Source organism: Mus musculus, chromosome 2, assembly GCF_000001635.26.
Source record: "Mus musculus strain C57BL/6J chromosome 2, GRCm38.p6 C57BL/6J".
NCBI classification, from domain to species: domain Eukaryota; kingdom Metazoa; phylum Chordata; class Mammalia; order Rodentia; family Muridae; genus Mus; species Mus musculus.
Window position 1 is genome coordinate 146,100,872 of NC_000068.7, and position 20,598 is coordinate 146,121,469.

The following is a 20,598-nucleotide window of genomic DNA, read 5'->3' on the forward strand; positions in this document are numbered from 1 at the left end:
TCACAGAACACATGGGATGGGCTCATTATCCTACACTGGGAGGTGAGGGGACAGGGATAAAGGGTCTCTGGGGTCCCGGCTTATTGGCAAAAGAAGAAAGATACAGACCTTGGCACAGTTCTTAGCAGAAAAGATGATGCAGCCTACATTTAAATGGATTACCTGTTGTCCTGTCAATGCAGATTCTCAACCCTCAAGCCAGGATCCTGAAAGTGTCACTTATAGAAGGTGAAACCCTTAAGAAAATTCTGTAGAACCCCTTTAAAAAAGCCCCACCTTTCTAAATAAACTCAAACCACAAGGATCCTGCTTCAGCTGTCATAACAATAGAATGTTCAATCGAAACAGAACGGGGAAAAGAAGAAGAGAGCTCATTCAGCCACCAGCATCCCATAGCCCCGGAGCTCTCAGCCTCCCCAGGCTGATGGGGAAGTACTGGCTCCCCATAGATCACCTCTGCCCCACCTGCTGGGCTCCCAAATCACCAGGCATCGCACACACTGTGAACTTAACTCTCTAAGTGACATTTTCTGAAAACGGGTTTTGTTACTTGTGCACAAGGAATTAGTTGTTTGAAGCAAGTGGGAGGCTTCTCCCACATTTTAGGATTCATACACCTGACTTTGGGGGTTCCCCATGGTGTTATATTCCTTCCTATACATTCCTTTGGTGTTTGTGGGTCCTGGGAATCGAACCTGGATCCTCTGGAAGATCAGCCAGGGCTCTCAACTACTGAGCCATCGGTGGCCAGTAGGGAAGTTTACACAAACAGTTCAAGTAGATTCTGATCCTCATGAAATAGGGACAGAAGGAAGTGTAAGAGATCCCACGCACACAGTCACACACCCTTCCCTTTTGGGCCATCGTAAGCCAGGTGGAGCAATTTTGCTTTAATGGGAGGATGTCATTTGTGACTAAGTGTTTCAAAAGGGGGGAAAAATCTCTTAGTCTTGGTCCTGGTAAACTCACAGCAAGAGCACAGACCCAGCTCACTAGGGGACTTGAACCAGCTTGCCAGATGTCTAATTAATGCCCGCTGTCAGCTGCTCAAATGTCACTGACGGGGCTTCTCTCTCTGCAGCCACTGTTTTAATGATAAGGATTATGCACTGATGTCACTGTGCTCCTGGGTGAACGTTGTGGTTGGTCGAATGACGGCCATAGACCGAGCAGCCAAGCAGGTTGTGGTTTCCAAGAGTGAGATCGTGTTCTACGACCACCTCATTCTCTGTACCGGGCTGCAGTACCAGGTAAGGCTGTGTGCACATGAGTGCACCAGGGGTGCCGCTGGCACTCCAGGAGATCTCCACGGCAATATGCTTACTGGGGTGCATACTCTCTGAGTAAAGAGCGTCTTGTCTTCTTGCACAGCTGCCAGTCTGTATTCATGAAAGTGCTCTTCAAGGCCTGTACACATGACCAGAATGTCTGCAAACCCTCCCAAGAAAGCCATTCCAAGAAAAACAGTCTGTTGAAGAAGGAAGGAAGGAAGGAAGGAAGGAAGGAAGGAAGGAAGGAAGGAAGGAAGGAAGGAAGGAAGGAAGGAAGGAAGAAGGAAGAAAGGAAGGAAGGAAGGAAGGAAGGAAGGAAGGAAAGAAAGGAAAGAAAGAAAAGAAGAAAGGAAAGAAAGGAAAGGAAAAGAAAAGAAAAGAAAAGAAAGAAAAGAAAAAAGAAAGGAAAGGAAAGGAAAGGAAAGGAAAGGAAAGGAAAGGAAAGGAAAGGAAAGGAAAGGAAAGGAAAGGAAAGGAAAGGGAAAGGAAAGAGGAAAGGAAAGAAATCACAGCTAGTTGGGGAAATGTCATTACTGAAGCTGTTTTCCCAAAGTCTAACACTTATGGATCATCATAGCAGACTCCAGACCCAACCAGGCATGCATTTGTGCTAAATTAATTTATGCCTCAAGAGGCTAGCATTTGGCTGGGGCAATGTGCTCACGCAAAAGTATTTCAAACATGTGCACCTTCTGTCGGCCCTTATTTTATTTTGTCTCTCAGTTATAAAACTAGGAAATCAGGTTGACTAGTTTCCCAGTGACCATGCTTTCTGTTTGAGTTGCTGGGTAGAATCCAAGCTGCTCCCAGTCTGAGAATGGCAGATCTTGGGTTCCCCACACCACCCTACGTAGTGTCCTTTTGTGGGGTGCACAAAAGCCAGGCATCTTTCAAGTAAATAGGTTTACTTTATAACTCAAGGATGGGGTCTGAAACTATCTCACCAGCGTTGTGGATTTGGCCACGGAGTATGCGTGGTTCCTTTGTATCTCAAAGGCAGGGAGGAGGTAGGCAGCACCGAGCCCCTCAGATCCTCAGTTTACCCTTGGTCTGCATGAGCTGAATAGCCTGGGTATCACTGAATGGATATTCTCATCTTTGGCTGCACTTTGAGACCTCCTGGGGTTCTTCCAAAACATATCTACATCCATGTCCCCAGGAATTGCTTGCTCTAGTTATTCTAGGTGGGGCTGGCCACCAGTATCCTTGCTATGTGCCCCAGATGAGCCAAAGCTGGGGTGAAGATCCACTTCAACTTTCTTGACCTTAAATCCCTTATATGCACCTTGCAATGACAGACACTTCACACATTGTTTGTTTACACACTACCCCTAAGCATCCCTTTAAGACAAAGCTCTGAGCACGGAGCTGCAGGGGAGGGTACCCTGCTATAAGAGTGTCTAGCAAGCTCCCTGGGGAGGCCAGTGCTTCTGTGAATGGACTGCTCTTTCAGTGGCTTCGATCGATCTTTTCTTAAAAAAAAAAAAAAAAAAAAAAAAAAAAAGCTTTTCATGTTTTAAAGAAGAAACCTTATTCTCAGAGGGTAGGAAAGAAATGTCTTTCTGGTTAAAGAATAAAGAGAACTGGAGAGACACCTCTTCTCGCCATTTAAATATTCCTTCTGCTTCTCGCTAAATGAGAAAGAAATCCGGTGTGGCCGCGAGCCTGACCCCCCTCACCTGCCCACTGGTTGCAGCCACTGCCCGCAGCCTCACACTTTGGAAATGGAGCCCAGGACTCAGCCAGCTGTCCAGAGACTCGGGCATCTGCCCATGTGTGCCCAGCTGCCCCTGCAGCTTTAGTCTGCAGCACATTAAGCTCCTGCCCTTTTTGCAATCGGAAAAATGAAATGAAGAAGTGATAAAGGGGAGTTCCAATTTAATTTTTCCAGAAGGACATAAAAATCAAAGGTACATAGAGTGATGGAGAAAGGGCAGCTGAATTCACTGGGGACCTTCTAGGTCTTATGTCTTTTCCTGTGTCCTTGACTCCAACTCTCTCACGGTTTTGTCCCACATTTGTAAGCCACATTAAAATGATGACAGTTTAAACCCACAGCAAGAAGAACACATTTCATAAAATTTGAGTACAGCCCTTATCCTCTAGTCAGCAGGCTTTATTCTAAAACATTCTGCAGGGCTGGTGAGATGGCTCAGTGGGTAAGAGCACCCGACTGCTCTTCTGAAGGTCTGAAGTTCAAATCCCAGCAACCACATGGTGGCTCACAACCATCTGTAACAAGATCTGACTCCCTCTTCTGGAGTGTCTGAAGACAGCTACAGTGTACTTACATATAATAAATAAATAAATAAATCTTAAAAAAAAAATAAAACATTCTGCAGTGTTTTCAATATCCAGATACACGCCATTCAAGGTTTTTGTTCAGAGAACCTGGTCACAAAGTAATACCTTAAGCTGTGTTGCAGAACAGAGAGTGGGGAGGGCTAGTTTCTCACACAGTCCACGTTTATCTCCAGTTGGAAACATTTCTACTCTGTCAGCAGTCACCCTCCGAGTTCCAGAGAGTACATTGATGAAACTTTTGACCTTGCTCTGTCAATGTCACACATCTACTCCTCTTTGGAAGAAGATTCAGCTAGCTCGCTTTTAACAACCTCTAAGTCTGTAATTTACCCCTTCCATCTATATTTTAAATATTTTTATTTGTATGCATGTGTATATATCTGTGTGTGTGTGCATGCCCCACCTCTATGCAAGTGTCTTCTGAGGCCAGAAGAGGGCATGAAGTAGCAGGCCTCTGTGAGCCATACAAATGAGTTCAGAAAGATGTGAGTACTGGGAACCAAATTTGGGTCCTCTAGGGGACGAGCAAGTGCTCTTAGCAGCTAAGCCATCTTTTCAGCCCATTGTGATCATTTTTAATGGTGAGCGCATGCCAGCTTTGAACACTACTCCCAGCTTGCTTCCTGGTGCTATCACAGAGCCACGTTGAGTCGTGGACTATTATGGAGAAGTGGAGAGAGATGCCTTCCCATGCCAGGATTTTGGCAACCTCTCTCAAAAGGAAGGATAAAACTTGTCAAGTCCAAGTCAAATGAGTTTAGCACTGGCCAGGAGAAAATATCAAAAAAGAAAAAGAAAAAAAGAAGAAGAAAGAAAGAAAAGAAAACAACAACAACCCAGAGGCACAGGCTGCTGAAGGGATAGTGACCACCAGAAGCCAATAGGTGGATCAGTTACCAACAACCAAATGAGAGACAAAGCCACAGAACTAGCCTGGGTGTGGTTCGGAAACACAGTGTCTACAGAAAAAGGCACACGTCCTCCAGACCGGGTAAGAAAAGAGATGTGTGGCTGAAGGCTACAAGCTGGCTACAGACAGATTGGGAAGGAGGAATACACACACTGCAGTCCCTCCCAGGAACAGGCCTGGGAAGGGCACCTCTGTGTCAGACATGGAGTCCAGTGAGGAGGCAGAAGGGAAAGAGATCTCCTTTCGTCTGAGAGCTGGGGTCTGGGTCTCCTCTCGGGACAGGCTCATGGCAAGAATCTACTCAGTAGCCCACAAAGGAATCGTTCATTCCATTGATTCCAAGCAAAATCAAAGGTTTTTTTTCCCCCTTCTCAGTTAGCTACATTCTGGCAAATGTCAAGGAGTGGGATATTTCTCATTGTCTCAGGAGTACTAGGGGGTGGGGTTGGGGGCAGTGAACAAATTTTCAGAAGAAAAATAACAGATTGTCAAATGCTCCCCATAAAAGCAAAAGATATCAGAGGCTTAAACAATCTCCTGTCTTGACACTCAATGAGAAAAGAAAGCAGGACTAATTAACAGCACGGAATCCTGGAGGAGATGTCAGAGTCTGAGGGCTACATGGTCACATCGGTCTCAGAAGGCGAGCAGTGGCCATTTTTTATAGGTGAGACCCCAGGAAAATGATCTCCTGTGCTTTTTTTTTTCTGCTGCAATTTGTACTCAAAGTAATGAACAGGGAATTCAGAATTTTACAGTCATTAGAGGACACAGATGGCAGCCCGTGAAGGATTTCAAACAGTAATATAAACATAATTTTCATAAAATTTAAGCATACCTACTAAACAGAAAACTAATAATCCTCAATTTAAACTAATGTAATAAAGATCAGGAAATTGATGGCACTGGAAAGAGGGTTGGTTAAGGAGGAGGAGGAGGAGGTGGGGGCGTTGTCTACAGCCATCGAGCATTTCAGTGGTACAGGCTTTCTGTTGGGAGGAACTGAGCCAAAGAGTGCCTAGGAGCAGCACAAAGAGATTCACCCACCAAATCTCAGACGAGGTAAAAGGTGAGAAAAAGAAAAGCAAAGAATGCAGTCGTTAGAAGCAAAAGTATGCCGGGCAGTGGTGGCACACGCCTGTAATCCCAGCACTTGGGAGGCAGAGGCAGGCGGATTTCTGAGTTCAAGGCCAGCCTGGTCTACAGAGTGAGTTCCAGGACAGCCAGGGCTACACAGAGAAACCCTGTCTCGAAAAACAAAAAGAAGGGGAAGAAGGAGGAGAAGGAAGAAGGAAGAAGGAAGAAGGAAGAAGGAAGAAGGAAGAAGGAAGAAGAAGAAGAAGAAGAAGAAGAAGAAGAAGAAGAAGAAGAAGAAGAAGAAGAAGAAGAAGAAGAAGAAGAAGAGAGAAAGAAAGAGAGAGAAAAGAAAGAAAGAAAGAAAGAAAGGAAGGAAGGAAGGAAGGAAGGAAGGAAGGAAGGAAGGAAGGAGAAGAAAGGAGAAGAAGCAGAAGCAGTGAAAGTATAAACCAGAACGACACAGGGGAAATTGAAGTTATAGCAGAGATTGTCATGATGTGCAACCAAGGCCATATTTATAGCAAACTGTTAAAATAGGAGCAAAGCATCCGATCAAAATGATACCCAGCACCCTCTTTTGAATATAAAGGCAGTTAAAGGGCGGGGGAGCCGGCTCAGTGATTAAGTGCGCTTGCTGCTCTTACAGAGGACCTGAGTTCATTCCTAGCACTTACATCAGGTAGCTCACCACCACATGTAACTCCAGCTCCAGGAGATCCAACAGTGTCGTCTGGCCTTCAGTGGCATCGACACATAGATAAACTGAAAACAAATCATCTTTAAAAGATCGTTCGAAGCACCCAGTGAGGAGCCAGTGAGATGGCTCAGTGGATACAAAACCGGCACTTGCTGCCGAGGCTACAGCCTGAGTTTCATGAGATCTAAGTAGAGATCTGACGCCTATGAGTCATCCCCTGATCTCCACATGTACATCAGGGCAGGTATGCTCCCTCCCTGGACAATAGATAAATGTAAAGAAATAATATTAAGAGCTTCAGAGATGGCTCAGTGGTTAAAAGCACGGAAGTACTGCTCTTCCAGGGAACCTGAGTTGGATTCCCAGCACCCGTGTTGAGTGGCTCACAACCACCTGTAACTCCAACTCTGGGAAATCAAGGTCTCTGGCCCAAGCACTCACACGCGCACGCACACACACACACACACACACACACACGCACACGCACACGCACACGCACACGCACACGCACACGCACACGCACACGCATGCATGCGCACGCACATGCTAACAAATGTAAAAAATAAAAATAAAACATTAATATATTTTAAAGGAAAAATACACAGTGATTTGGAGCAAATCCACAAAAGAGCACTAGAAATACCCAACACAAGAAAACTGGAGAAAGAAAAGTATTAACAGGAACAAAGGATGAAATGCCTGATGCCTGTGTAGACAGTAGCTTCAAACTCCTTCCCTGCTGAACATGATTTTTTTTTTTAATCAAAGGACATGCCACAAAAACAGAAAGTCCTAGTGATTCTATTCATTTCCTAGAATTACACTGAGAAGGAGAAAGAACAAACTGAGCCCCTGCAGGGGCTTGGAGTGACTGTGATCCTTAGCTGTAGGGATGAGGACTCAGGATTGACAAGATGGCCAGCCAGTCCTCAGACCCTTCTAGGGGTGTGGTGGAGAGAAGGCTCATATCTGCCCAGAAAGATAGAAAACATAGTAGTTTCTCATAGTCTGAAAGTCTGCTTCCAGCAGAACTGCTCATGCCCGGGAGATGGGTGTGACTGCCCTGGGCATCCTTATCAAGAGACAACAATCCCTTCAGGATATGGAGTGTTCTTCATGAGACAATCAAGGTAGCTAATGCAATCTTCACAGTCGATAGAGCCATGTTGGTGGCATGCCGTCAACCCCATTTTATAAGATGGCTAGAGCCAAGGTCTGGGGGGTGGGGGGAAGTACATGATTCATCCGAGGACTTGTACTGCAAGCAGACCTCTGTGTCCATGTCATTGTAGAACTCTCCCTGGCTCACAGTTTCAGTCTTCCACTGCGAATCTGCCACACAGTCTACACCCGTCTATCTTCCATCAAAGGCTCAAGTGGCCTTTCTCAGTTCCCTGGGCTTCTTCTTTGTCCACACAATTTCCACCTGGCAGCCAGAGTGAAGGGCAAGAGAAGTGTCCTACTAGGCAACCTCAAGCAACAGTGCCATTTCATTTGGCATTAACAACAGTGTTTGTTTGGTTTTAATTTGAATCAAAAATAAAAAGTCAAGAGTCTACATGCAAGCCCAAGGCTTTGACATTTCTTGAGAAATCAGATCTGGCCATCCTGAGCCTGCGTTCTTCCCTGGCAGTAGCTGGATGAAGCTGAGGCATGGCCGAACTTTTTGGCTAAAGCACAAGACTTCTGGTTGCCAAAGTGTCCTCAACATGGAGAACCAGTGTTGGTCATCATCATTTATTGTGATTTCGTTGTCAGTTTCTTATTGCAGAGGGGGAATTGCTGGTCTCATTCATGCTTGTGCCTGCAGCAAGAGAGAAAAGTTGTAAAGAAGGAAGCTCTGTCTAAGAGAGGGTGCACGGAGGGAAGAGAGGGAGAAGAACAATGAAGTAGACAGTTTCTCTCCTGAAAAAGTGAACGACAGCTTTAAGCCTTTTATAGGTAAATGCCAGTCTCCCATTTTCCGCCTGGTCCATCTGTATACGTAGACTTCAGCACCTGTAGAAGACAGTTTTAACTGTCCACATCTTCCATTTCCAAAGCACTCAAATCCTCTCACAGGCATTTGGTCCCCCGATCTTGGACAGGCCACTATAGCTCCACCGTCCCCATGAAGAACAGAATCTTGTGGGAAGACACTTCTGCAGTCCCAGGACTAAGCTAGAGGAAAGTGTGAAGCTCCTTTTTCAAGACCTTTCCCCTGGAGACTCAGCTCCTACAGCGTGGGATACCCAAGTCCCACTTGTGTCATAAGTGGGTATGCCAGACCACGGGGAGCAGCAGCTTTCGGACGGTTGATGACAACGTGTTAGCTTGAGATATTTGGTATAGTCTTTGGAGGAAAGAGAAAGAACTGATATTCATGGCCAGATGAGTCCACTGCAGAGCCTCAAGTCACCATTAGCCTCTGAGTCTCCTCAGCCAAGGCCTCAACACTGTAGCACAGAGAGAAGCTGCCCCCTGACTTGTCCTGTCTGGATCACTGATCTACAAAAAAGAGTATGGATCAGAACATATTAAGTGGCTGGTTTCTGCCACTGGGTTTTTGGACTAATTGATGACATAGCATTAGGTAACTCAAGCAATTCAGTCCAAGAAGTGCCTCAAAGTGGTCATTCCGTCTGTTTATTTGTGTATTTCTCCCCCTCTTTATTAAAACCTAATTAATATAGCCAGGGACAGAAAAGGCCACACCACAGTATGGAATGTCACCATGACTAGTTTCTTTTCTGCTAGCCCCATCACCTCTGACTCACACCTCTGTGATACATCCCAGGTTCCGTGCCCCACAGGGGCTGATACTGAGCAGCACCTGACGAACAGAGAGGTTTTGGAGCTCAGCAAGCAGCGGTACACCGGCACTGTTCCTTCCAACCTGTTCATTCTCAACGACGAGGAAGACTGCGTTAGGATGCTCTGTTGGCTGAGAAACAGCTCCATCCTCACAGAAGGTAAAGTTCCTGCAACGGCAGCCTTTCAAAACAGCGTTTTATTTTTATAATGAGACTCATTCTTCATCTAGTTCCAGTATATAATTAGTGCCTAATTAATTCCAACCAAATCATTCAACTGTCATGCTTTGTTTTCCAGATTAATTTACAACTTGTTGTCATTTTTGGATACCCAGAATGTTTTCTGGGGGAAAGAAAACGGCTTGAGATAGTTTAATTATCTATAATTATTTTATTATACAAAATGAATATCCGAAGAGCAAAGCATGGCTAAAATCATTAACTAATTAAAGAATAATTTAATAAGCAAACATGTTTAGCAATTATATGGAAAATATGTCTCCCTTTGTGAAGCTGAAAAGACCCAGGAGGAGGAAGAAAGGCCAGCATTGGAAGGGCCCTTTTCTTCTTTTTGGATCCATTGTTTTCTTTCTTGCCATTGCCTGCTCTGTCCTCCCCACAAACAGGCATATTAGAGCTGCAGACCACTTTTCAAACCCAACTGTGAAAGGAAAACATTTGCATGAATGCCTGCACCACTCAAAAGCACTGGCCAGGCATCTTCATCACCCTTGTTTGGATTTCATTGAAATTATTTGACTTGTGAAACGACCAGAACCGATCCTGGCTTCCCATGGATCTTTGGTTGAAACTTGCAATCCAGGAAACGGAGGTGATCTTGCATGCAGCCTTCCCCAAGGCCAGGTTGAGTCCCAGTGGGGAGAGCTGAGGTTCGCATCCTCACCTGCAGTTCAGGCATAGGATGGAAAGACCTCTCAGTACCTAGATTGCCAAATTAAGTATCTTCATGTGTTAAGCATTATTCCACTCATTAATACAGTCGATTCAGTAGTAGTAAATGCAGATTCTTTTGATCTTCAGTTAATGACCTGGGTCTTCTAAAACTCCCGAAGCTAGTGTATTCACTACATGAAAGTGGGTATCAAATGGCGTTCACATCACTGCTACATTCTATTTGCTAATATGAATGAGGATGGCCTGTAATTTTCTTTGATAGGCTTTCCTTGTCGGGTTTTTAGACTCAGGAGAATACTAGTATCACAAGGCCATTCTGGCTCTTGCCATCTTTTCAGGGAGCTTGGCATAAAGGTAATCTAAAGGCCAGACACGAGTCATCATAAGCCCAAGTGGGCCTGGCACCCTTGGCAGAAGTGGGATGCCCAGCAAGCAGGTGTAAAATGTGTCCTAAAGTATTTCAGATTCCTAACCTCATATATTTAAACCTAGTTCACCATCTTACTCCTTTTAAAAATAACCACCATAGATTTCATAATCTCTATATTTGACCGGTGTAGGCTTCCAGATCTACAGGGGGTTGTCTAATCTAGGAGAATTAGTTCATGGTCATTATAAAGCGCTAGGAAGTGAATACTTTAGGCTTTGAAGGATACGCAGTCTTTACTGAAGATATTCATCCCCGAGGCTGCAATAAGAGAGCAGCCACCAAAATGCCTGGGCATGGCTGGGTGCCAGAAAACCTTTACAATACCAGGTAATGAGCCACATTCACTGAACTGTCTTTAATCCATATAACTTGAGGCAAATTATATCAAATTATCAGACTCAAAGCAGAACATAAACTCACTGAAAGCAGAAAAGCCAAAGGACACGGTGTGCCCTAGGATTGGAACGGTCCTGACAGGGGGCAGTGTTTTAACCTTGAATGTTGAATATTTGGGGTGCTGCTGAGTATTTGGGGTGCTAGGACAATGGAACATCTTGACGAAGACATGAGCCTTTGAGAACAACAATGTAAGCTTTTCGGGTTGAACCCAATAGCAGGCAAGCAAGAAGCACTTCAATCTCCCACCACCGCCAGTGTCTTCTTACTGTCTTGGTTCTCAAATGTGAGGGGAGAACCTGCCCTTCTGTAAATGTGACTGGCGGTCAGAAACGCTGGATCCCTGGATTGCCCTTGAAGAGGGCTATTGGGTTGTTTGGTGTTTGATTGCTTGGTTGCCTGCTTGTTTGCATGCTTGTTTGCTTGGCTTTTGTTATTTTCGTTTTGGGGGGTTTTGTTTGTTTGTTTGTTTGTTGTTGTTGTTGTTTTGAGATGTAGGACTCTTGTCCACTCAAGGGCCAGGAGAAGAAGTGTGTGCAAACTAGTTCCATCTTAAATGCAGACTGTTTTCCCCGGGTCACCCAGGTAGGTGTCCTTAGCGTAGAGACCAGGCTTGGAGAGTGTCTGCGGAACCAGGTCCAGTGCAGCTGAGTTAGCTTTGTCTAGAGTCCTTTTCAAACGACTTCTCATGTGTGAAAGCGTAAGAAAGAAAGCATTACCTCCCGCCTTAAGGAAGCTCCCTGTGTAGCGTTTCCATAATTCGAGTCATATTTGGGCATGATTTTAATTAGTCCCACCCAGACTGTGGTCTTGAACTTATTTTTCTGTCCCTTCCTCCAGTACCCACCCTCCTGCAGACCCCTCCCTGCTGCTACTGGACAATGCAGAATCACTTGAGCACAGTGAATCCCAGGACAGGTATGCCTGGCATAGTCACCCAGTTGATGACAGAAAGCATATCTGCATGTGGGAGCTAAGAGCCAACAACAGACTGAGCTCACTCTGCAGCATAGAACAAAGGCAGCTTGAAAAGAGGGCTCCACTGAGAGCCCCTAAGAAATCCTGAACAACTGGCGGTATGTTCAGCAGAGAGGGGAGACCCTCGGGAAAAGCATTTACACTGTATCCTGCCAGTCACCTTGGTGACCTCCTATCTCCTCACTGAGCTCTTGTGAGACTCATTCCTGAACTTTCTTTATTTTCCTTTTCTTAATTAAAAATAATTGTTTCATATAATACATTCTGATCACAGTTTTCCCTCCCTCGTGTCCTCCCAGATTCTATCCACTTTCCTACCCATCCAACCCCATACCTCCTTTCTCCCTCTCCTTGGAAAACTAGCAGGCAGGCAAACAAACAAACTGGAATAAAATAAAATTAACAAACAGGAGAAAAACCCAAAAATCACTATAAGCACACACACAAATTCTAAAAACACAACACCAGAAACTGTACATATAAGAAAAAAATAGGTAAAAAAGAAAGGGAACTGCAACCCTATAGGTGGAACAACATTATGAACTAACCAGTACCCCGGAGCTCTTGGCTATAGCTGCGTATGTATCAAAAGATGGCCTAGTCGGGCATCACTGGAAAGAGAGGCCCATTGGACATGCAAACTTTATATGTCCCAGTAAAGGGTACGCCAGGGCCAAAAAAAATGGGAATGGGTGGGTAGGGAAGTGGGGGGGGGGGTATGGGGACTTTTGGGATAGCATTGGAAATGTAATTGAGGAAAATACGTAATAAAAAAAGAAAGCCCAAACAAAGCATTATGAAATTAAAAATGTCCAAAAAAGCCATTCAGTTCACTTTGTGTTGGCCATCTACTAGTGGGCATGGAACCTGCCCCTGAGTGTGGTTTGTATACCCAGTGAGATTCTGTTGGAGAAAACTGTGTGTGTGTGTGTGTGTGTGTGTGTGTGTGTGTGTGTGTGTGTGTGTATGTCTGACATAGCTTCTAGGTTTGGGATGGGGGCTTTTGTCCACTTCCCCTCTCCATGATGGGACCCCATCTTCACCAGTGGACTTTCAAGTTCGCACTGATACTGTCAAATGTCCTTGAGGTCTTGCTAAACCTGCACTTTGGAAGGGAACTAGTTGTTACAGAAACAGTGTCATAGAGACATCTAAAAGCCATAATTTGCTGAAACTCCAAGCCACATCTTTGAAATACAAATATTTATATGTGTATGTATGTGTGTATGTGTATATGTACATGTATGTGTTTGTGTGTGATTTATTTCAATATCACTTGTACTCAAACCAAGTCTAGTGTGCAGTGAATGTTCAATAAGGTTTTAGTGACTACAAATCTACAAATGAAGATAGCTCATAATGTTTTTGTTTGGGATCTTGAAATAGGGTATTGCTATGCATCACAGGCTGGACTTGAACTGTTGATGCTTCTGCCTCAGCTTCCTGGGTTCTGGGATTATAGGTATGCACCATCACGACCAGCAGAGTCACAGCAAAACTTCTTACTCTCAGTCTCACCTGGAAATTGGTGGCCAATTGTGATGAAGACAGGCACACCTTTGGCTGAGATTGAGCACACTCATAAATCAATCAATCAATCTTTGTTTTTCTTGCAAGGATGCACATTGGCTGAGCAGGCTGAGGGAACTTCCTCTCACCAAATAACACCTTTGTCAGGCCAACTCACCCCAAGTTTTGGCCTTGATGGTTCAATTTGGAAGCCCACTACCTTCCTAAGCAAGTTATTGAACCCCTTTGTATGTTAGAGTCTGGATAATAGTTTCCTCACATGGGTTGTTGGGAGGATTTGAGGAGCCAAATGAGTTGTTCCCTAGTACAGTATCTCAGCCACAAAGAGAGTTCAATAGACACACCTGTTTTAAGTGTTAAGGTAGCCCTCCCTATCTGGGTTCCTTTCCAAGGTTTTAGTTACCACCAACCAACTGAAACTATTAAATGGAAACTTTTAAAGGCTATGAAAAACTAAGAGGAATTTCTTCAGTTTTAAATTGGACACTGTTCTCAGGAGCATAATAAAATCATATGTAGTCCCACGCAGGACAGGAGTCATTCTTTTGTCCAGTGTATCTAATCGGAATACTCTACAAACCCATTAGTCACTTAGTTGCCTTTCTGGTTATCAGAGCTACTGTTACAATATGGAAGTGTGTTTCTCTAAGTATTTTATTTAATGGCCTCAAAATACAAGAATAATGATGTTGATAGTTCAGTTTTGCATAAAGAAAAGCCACAGGATGCCTCGTTTAAGTGCATATGCAAATGTTTGTGGCAGGTGTGTATTTTTTGGAGAGATGTAGTATATGGCACTGTCCTCCATGGTTTCTGTCATCCAGTACTGGTCTCAGAATGGGCCATGTTGATGGAGATACTGTGACCCGAAGAAGTCCCTGGCATATGGATTTCAGCTCATGCTGAGTATACTGGTAACAGAGACCTCAAGAATATCAGTCTTCACATGAAAGATGGAAATCCACGCACACATGGTTGTGTGCATTTGTGTGTGCTGTGTAGAGGCATCGTGGCCTTCACGAGAGCCTGGGATATCATTAAGGACTTGAGCTCCTCTTTAACAAGGACAGAATGAACAAGCTTTATATTTGTTTATTCTGGATTGGGGAGGTGGGGAAATTTAATTGTCTCCAAAGACAGTGGACCAGGCACTGCCTATGGGTTGCCAGCACAATGGCTGTTCTAAGGGTATTAGCAGGGCATTCAGTGTTGTACAGAGGCCTAGAGCTCACACAGGTCCTGCCCCTGAACACGCTGCTCAAACACACAATCCACATGATCACCCTGACAGTGAGCAACAAGAAGATATCTAAGATGAAGAACGGTTCATTTTCTGGATTACCTCTTCTCAAAAGACTAAATGCTGCTGGAGGCCATGCCAATGCCCGTGATTCATACTGACAACAGAGATCATCATATTGATGTCTGTGATCTGTGCAGTTGGCAGAGACCAGGCTGATATCCATGACATATGTTGCTGCTGGCTGCTGTGAGTAAGGAAATGTCTATTGTAGTTCTCATAACCAAAAGTGAGACACATTGAAGGCTTCTGTGACAACTTTGTTCCCAGCCCCTCCCCCAAAGAAACAGTCCAGACAGAAAGCTATTGAAGAGAGTCTTTTGGAAATGTGATAAAGATGGTCAAGTGTAGCTCTTTACAACTGATGGCTTCTGATAGGGATTGGAGGTGATGAAGAACTCATTTTTTCTTTAAGGGGCTGGCCCCTGGGAGTTTGACCATGTTCCAGTGAGTATATAGACAACACAAACTGGACTTAGTGGGATTTTTTGGTGCGGGGGTGCATGAGGGTGGGAGGGTAGACCTGGGAAGAGTGGAAAGTAAGTGTGATAGGGTGCATTGTATAAAATTCCCAAATAATTAATAAAAATATTATGCCGGGGAGGGGAAAGACAGTGGACTAATACTTGGTCTGGACAGCCAGCTTGTTAAGGGCAGAAGATAAAGGCTCACTATCAAGTAGAAGAAGGGCATTGGGGACACGGGTGTCTACCCAAGGTCAAGTTTAACTGGTTACTTCCTGGGAAATAAGAACCCGGTGAAGGGTGATGGTCAAGGAGCAGTAAACGGGGTGATCTTGTGATCTGTATTTGCATGTCAGCAGAGAGAGACTGACCTGAAAAATCAAGCTACCAAGTACGGTAACAGTCAAAGATGGTCATGTAGTCATAGGTGCAAGTGATAGCCAAAAATAGTCATCTTTACATTTGGTGGCCCGGTGAGCACAACCACTTCCAGTTTATTTTCAAGTTAGTTGGAGGATCAGTGGTATTTGAGGGCAGAGCCAGGAAGTCTGGTGTGTCATAAAAAGAATAAGGCTGTGTTCCTTCCTGCGACCGGAAAGATGGGCTACAGCTCCCTGTTGCTGAGCTGGACAGCTAGTCCGTTTCCTCTTCATATGGAGGAATGTGGGTATTCTTTGTAATAGCTTTCTTTTACTATCACAACTAATTCTCATTGTATACAGGTGGCTGGAGATGCGGGCAGGGGAAAGCAACCAAAGATAGGACCCTTCTCTAAAGAATCTGAGAACAAAGAAGCTGAGGCAGGAGGATCGCCAAGAGTTCTAGGCCAGCCTGAGCTTTTAAAGAGTGAGACTTTGTTTATGGGTTAGCAAGATAGCCCAGCAGATAAAAACTCTTGTTGTTGCAAGACTGACAGCCTAAGTTTAGTTCCCAGAACCCATGGTGGGAAAATGAAAGCAAATTCTGAAAGTGTCCTCCGATCTCCACACGTGCACGTAGCATGCACATGCCTGCATTCATCTCTCTCTCTCTCCGTCTCTGTCTCTCTCTGAAAACACACACACACACACACACACACACACACACACACACACACACACACACAGTTGCATAACTCCTTACATCTACTGGCTGTGGTAGAGGAGCTTGTCCATCTCTTGGGTCCATTCCCTAAGTCCTAGGAAAAGCCAGACTTGGCTTTCCTGTATCACAGAGCGATTGTTCTAGAAGAGTAGTGGATAATGGACATCAGGGACAATGACTGTCCCAGGGAGGAGTAGACTACCCATTGTACACACGCAGATGTCACTTCAGAGTAGGGCCCTCTCCCAGCTGCTCTTTGACACCACGGTCCTCTGCTCCCAAAGGAGAGCCCAGTGGCCGCGATGCAAGCAGCTGGGACTCCACTTTCTGTCCTCTAGAGTTACAGATGTCAATTACCCCAGCTATGCTCGTGGCTCGGCGTCGTGGAGAACAGTGAGTGACGTCATGGCTCAAATGGTGCTCTCAAGTACAGACAAAACCAGGTGGGGGTGTCCTAATAGAACCCAGGAACTGAGACATCAGCGCCGTTTATGGCATTAATTGAAACTAATTGAAATTCATCTGCCCTTACCTCTGTACTTTCCGTGGAAATGAAAGGGAGGGTGAAAGTGAAAAACAAAAACAACAAACCACCCTAATGGCTTGGAATGGATCAATTATTTTCATCTGTAGCTAAATACAGTTTACTGCCTTATTAAAAGCATGTTTGTGGAGGAACAAACATTAAAATTCCAGTGCACGCGTCACCGACGACAGAACCTTTGTTACAGCGAATGCATTCTTCCCTTTATGTTTGGCAGGGAAAAATGAGGCAGGTCAGGCTGGGGTCAGAGAAACCTTATGCTCTGATTTATACAAAGCAGAAATAGTATTGTCTATTTGTAGGCAAGATAGGCTTTGTCAACAAGTGTTTTTTCAAAGTATCCTATGATTTTTTAAAAAATTCTTTCATTAACTAGCAAGTTCTTGATTTCATCCAGATAAAATTCCAATTAGAGTATTTTAAAATCCTGGATCGTGCATCCATTTGCAAGCACAGCACAGGCTCTGGCTGCTGGGTGGGAAGCCTTCTCCCTATGTCTGCATGTTCTGGGCCCACCCACTGGCTGCAATGTGACTTTGACCTCTCCACTCTGCTTTCTGTGGGGGTGGGGTGGGGTGGGGATAACAATAAAACCTATCTTCCAGGCCTGTCTGGGGATGAAGAGGTCATAGAGAATGACCATATGTCTCTTTTGAAGTGGACGGAGGAAACAGAAGTCTTTGTTAAACTAGGACAGAATAGGGCCAGAGAGATGATGGCTCAGAGGATGACGGGCTCTGTGAGCCAACTGGTGACATGAGCTTGAGCCCAGAGCCTGAGGGTGGAAGGAGAGAACTGACTCCAGACTGCTGCCCTCTGACCTCCACAAGCATGCCATGACAGCCATGTACCCCAGGGTTCAGAAAATAATAATAATACACATCATAACTATCATTATTATTATTTAAACAATAAATCTGAACAGAGATCAGGGGTGGTAGTACACACTGTGATCCCAGCATTTAGGAGAACCTTGTCTCAAAAATTAAAGACCACCCCCCCCCGACACACACCCCACTTTGTGGTACGTGTCGGCAATCCCAGGATTTGGGGGTCATCCTCAGCTACGTAGCCTGGAAGAAGGTGATCCTTCTCCAACTTACATACAAAGATTTTTTTTTTCATTTTTTTTTCTTGAGTTCTTGAGCTGCCTGTTTGCAGGTCAGGGTGTCCTTCCTGTCTTCCTCAGCTGAAGTCTCTCTAGAAGCCTCTTTCACCTTTTGGGGTGCCAAATGGGGGTCAGTGAGCTCCTGAGCTGGAACAGAGCAGGTTCTCCCAGTGTCTGAGCTGAAAGAACAGAGATCTCCTGGCCTCTTCTGACATGATTTCTTAGAAAGGTTGTTCCATTACTTTTGTAGTAAATGTCTGACTGGGGGGGAAAAAAGCACTGCGTTTTGTTCCTTGAACTTAATAGAAAGATTAACCTAGCTTTCCGTTCCTACAAAGTGTCTTACCCTTACATCTGAGGGGATTTTCAGACCCTTGACCATGTTACTGTAATCAGGAACCAGGAAGACAAAACTGACTCCCTCCATTAACATAAATCCCGGACCCTTCTGCCCTAAAGAGAGGACTAGAGGCAGGGCACCTTTCCCACAAATTCACTTCAGTCTGAAGCAAGGGATCTTCAGTCCACACAGATCTTCACTTGCATCACCTCCCCACACTTCCTCTCTGTCTGAGAGGTCAGTACTAAAGATGCTCCCATCTCCCCATCTCCTGGGAAGCTACTTGCATAGCTCCTTTGAAAGGCAGCTGCCACCAAGCAGGAGAGTGTCTTCCTGTTCCTTCTTGCCCCAAGGTCACCTTTGGGGCTGCCCTCTGGGACCCTGCCTTCCTTCCCAGGTCTGCAATCTAGTGAAGAGAGGTACTAGCATCCTATGTAAACTTCTACAGAGTTATTTCATGGTGGGACAGTTCACCTTCTGTCTGCCACCTGTCTGACCAGGTGTGGAAGGGATGCTGGAAAGCACACCATGAATAGGCTTCCTTAGCTCGAAACTGGCCTCAACAGAGATCCTCCCGTTTCCCTCTTGAGAGTGCCAGCACATACATACAAACTTCAAAGTGGCACCTGGTGTTTTTGTTATATTTGGAAAACTCTCTCTCTCCAGAAGACTTGAGAGATACAGAATTGTAAAGCACCGAACCTTGGGATTGCATTGATGAAATTCACCTTTAACCAAAGCCACTGTCTTGTCAAGAGTGATGGTCACGGAGATCTTATATAGCCTGAATCTTCCTCACTCCCAGGGCCAGTATGTTCTGTGCCTGGGGGGACCCCTTCCATGTCCTTTGTCCTTCTCCTGGCAAAGGTAGGCAGCTGTCACCAAAGCCTAGAATGTTCCGTCCCTTCCTGTTCCTAACTCACATATCCCTCACTTCGGCTGAAATATACTTGAAACACCACTTTCCTTCCATGGCTTTTGGGTTCTTCCTTTCCTGTGTAACCTGAGGACTAAGGACAGTTGGTATCTCAGGCTCTCATTGTCCTTCTACCTTTCTGTCCCTCTTGCGTTCTCTTCAATTCTGACTCGATTAACCCCCAAACTGATCTGACCCTTGCAATGTGGTAATTGTGCAATGGATACCCTCCATCTAAAATGAAAGAAAGTTCTACAACCTGAAATCTAAAACAAGTCCAACACTGCAGTGTAAAGGCCCTAAGAGCCTCCAGAAGCTCCCGTGGCCCCTTTAGAAACCCATCTTTTTATCTGCCTGATGTCTGTCTGAATCAGGACATTAAAACAGTCACACATGTTCTCATTGCCAGACAAAGTGGTGGGCCTGATTATGGCCACACAGAGAATGAAGAAGAAATTTTCTTTATGCAGAATGATCTTAGACTCTTCACTCTTGGCTGGAGACATACTCATCCAACCCAAACGCTCTTTCTGTCCAGTGTGGATCTGCACACTTACTGCTCCTATCAAATGATGTTACCAGAGTCCATAGCAATTGTCTGCTCCCCACAGTTCCAGGAGACTGGATTCTTTAAGTTAACTGACTATGGCGTTCAAGAGATTTCAACCTGCCAGCAGAAAGGCTTTCACCCCCATGGCAGAGACCTATGGCTGTCCTGTGACTGCAGCCATGTCACTGTCACAGACAGAATTGTGTCAATCACAGACCTTCGTTAAATCCCAATCACAAACCAGGGAGATGGCTCACTGGGTAAAAGCGCTTGCCCCCAAGCCCAAAGCAGTCCAGGTTCAGTTCCTTCGACCCACACGGTAGAAGGAGTATACCTACTTCCCCCAAGTTGCCCTCTAGCCTCCACTTGTGTACTGTGCACACGTGTGCACAATTAATTTTAAAAACAAATAAATATAAATTACAAAAGGAGTCCTCCCCTCCTCTTCAGCTGTACACCCTGCTCAGTTTCCCAGCCCTCCCCCACCCCCAGGTGGAGTTATGTGAGCTTTTAAGACAGAATAGGAAAGGGTCAACGCTGTGGGGAGACTGTTGGTTTTTTTTTAATTTGAAATCATCTTACTTTAAGACAAATATGAAAATGAGCAAATCACACCAAGCAACTAACTCAAAAATTAGGATGCAAGAGAAAGCACCTCTTCAGACCCAACCACTGGCCCTCTCTGGCTCTCTTGAAATTTACTTCCCAACTTGGTCATCTCTAACTTTGGACTAAATAGGGGCATCTGTGCAAGACTGTGAACACCATTTTGAAGAATCTGGCTTTTTATTGTTGGTGGCATTACTAAGAGCTTATCATTCTGGTGAGATGGGGGTGGGGAGCTCACAGCCCCCATACATTGATTTTGTTAAAAAGTATATTATTTTAAAAGTTAGGGTATCATTTCCTTCTGTAATAAAACAGCTCACTTGTGTCGTGCTCTAGAAAAACAAAAACAAAAAAGCAAACAAGGGTTTTCTTGCTTCCCTGACT

At 44.9% G+C, this 20,598-nt stretch overlaps 1 protein-coding gene across 7 annotated transcripts in view; it reads left to right on the forward strand.

Moving 5' to 3' along the window:
• Cfap61 (cilia and flagella associated protein 61) overlaps positions 1–20,598 on the forward strand; it is a 280,279-nt gene that overhangs the window by 166,115 nt on the left and 93,566 nt on the right. For 6 of the 7 annotated variants that reach the window (XM_030252249.1, XM_030252246.1, XM_030252245.1 and 3 more), the window contains 3 exons: positions 1,082–1,250; positions 9,036–9,210; positions 11,633–11,710. In XM_030252249.1, the coding sequence (XP_030108109.1) occupies positions 1,082–1,250; positions 9,036–9,210; positions 11,633–11,710 (422 nt within the window). The remainder of the gene's footprint in view (positions 1–1,081; positions 1,251–9,035; positions 9,211–11,632; positions 11,711–20,598) is intronic. The other variant, NM_001369121.1, reaches the window with a different exon arrangement.